The sequence below is a fragment of the Peromyscus maniculatus genome, chromosome 5, assembly GCF_049852395.1.
Source record: "Peromyscus maniculatus bairdii isolate BWxNUB_F1_BW_parent chromosome 5, HU_Pman_BW_mat_3.1, whole genome shotgun sequence".
NCBI lineage: Eukaryota > Metazoa > Chordata > Mammalia > Rodentia > Cricetidae > Peromyscus > Peromyscus maniculatus.
The window spans coordinates 104,352,507-104,354,214 of record NC_134856.1 but is presented as its reverse complement, the minus strand read 5'-3'; the positions used below and the strand labels follow the sequence as shown (position 1 = coordinate 104,354,214).

At 41.7% G+C, this 1,708-nt stretch overlaps 1 protein-coding gene across 1 annotated transcript; it reads left to right on the top strand.

The window, feature by feature from the left end:
- The first annotated feature begins 439 nt into the window (after positions 1-439).
- LOC143273180 (putative vomeronasal receptor-like protein 4) lies at positions 440-1,339 on the top strand. The gene has a single exon (XM_076571553.1). It carries the CDS (start codon positions 440-442, stop codon positions 1,337-1,339), a length of 900 nt encoding a protein of 299 aa, XP_076427668.1.
- Positions 1,340-1,708: the final 369 nt, after the last annotated feature.

Genomic DNA, 1,708 nt, shown 5'->3' with positions numbered 1-1,708 from the left:
TCAATACGTTAAAACCAGAGAGAGGACTTCACAGATGTTTGTAGATGGCATGTGGCACAGGCAGACAGGTTAGCATTATTTACAGAATTGGATTACAGGAATGTGACAGAGCAAAATATAAAATGCTTGGAAAAATTCTGGTAGGGGCCACTGGTGTTACTTCAGCCATGCTGAGAGAGAACATAGGTGAGATATATCAATTTTGAACAAGTAGATGATTTTATAGTATAAGTTAAATATATAGCTTGGAAAGATTTTTCTGAAAACAAGTCTTTAAGGAAGTTCTGGGTCAATATCTGAACAATAATATATATCATTATTTTATCCTCCAGAAAACTGAGTGGCTTTAAGACATTTTTTTTTCTGATACTTATCATGATTTATTGATTTCTTCAAAAAGGTGCTTGCTGGGTCAAGTATTTCTGCCTCAGATATAAGGATGGTTTTGGACCCTGTGAAGGGCACAGTCTTCTTCTGTCTCACTGGGCTTGGTACCATGGGGAACATCTTAGTTTTTGTCAGTTACATGCACATGTTCCAAAACACAGAGAAGAAGCCTATACACCTCATTCTTGCCCACTTGGCACTCACAAACATCATAATGCTTCTTTCGAAAGGGATGCCGAAGACTATAGAAGCCTTTAATTTTGGAAACTTCTTAGATGACACCAGTTGTAAAGTTGTTGTTTACCTGGCAAGAGCATCCCGGGGCCTCTGCATCTGCACCAGCAGTCTCCTCACTGTGGTCCAGGCCATCACCATCAGCCCCAGACACTCCAGGTGGCAGAGGCTCACCCTAAAGACTCCACAGCACATTGTTTCCTCGCTGCTCTTCTTTTGGATACTCAATTTCTTGATCAGCATGAATTTACCATATTACATCAAAAGTATCAACAGTGTGAACGTAACACAGGTTAGAAAAAGTGGCAACTATTGCTATTTTCTGCCAGAAAGCTGGATAACAAGATGGATTTTTCTCATCCTCATGGTCCTGAGAGATGCAGTGTTTCAGGGAGCCATGGGAGGGGCCAGTGGCTACATGGTATCTCTTCTCCACAAGCACCACCAGCATGTCCTCTACCTTCAGAAGGCCAAGCTTCTCTACAGAACTCCCCCTGAGCTGAGAGCTGCCCAGAGTGTCCTCCTTCTGATGTTCTGTTTTCTTTCCTTCTATTGGGCAGATTGTTTTATTTCTTTAATTTTTACTTTCTTCTTAGAAAATTATTCCAAAATACTGTATGTTCCAGAGTTTCTAACTCTTGGATATGCAGTTATCAGCCCCTTCATACTTATTCAGAGAGATGGACATCTGACAACTAAATATTGTCATACTCAGTAAGAGAGATCAGACATTGATAAATGTCCATTGATCATCTCAGCATATGGGAGTACCTGCCCCACTGGGAACTTAGGTCACCTGTGAAGAGGTGGCCTGGAACCGAGGAAGGGTAAGTGCACACAGCTCGCCCATTCCCCAGCCTCCCTCTTACCCTGAGACAATCAGATGTACTGGGGAGTCAAGTCAAGCAAGAACTCATTTACTGATAGGCAGTAAGTCTATTCTACACCAGAAAACCTCAGAACCCTAGGAGGGGGTGAAGGAACCAACCAATCATTTTAAAGGGCACCCTATTTACAAGTTGTTTATGTCCTGATGCCATCTCCTGTTTTTAGTATCTTATCTTAGCATAAATAACTTGAGCTAACT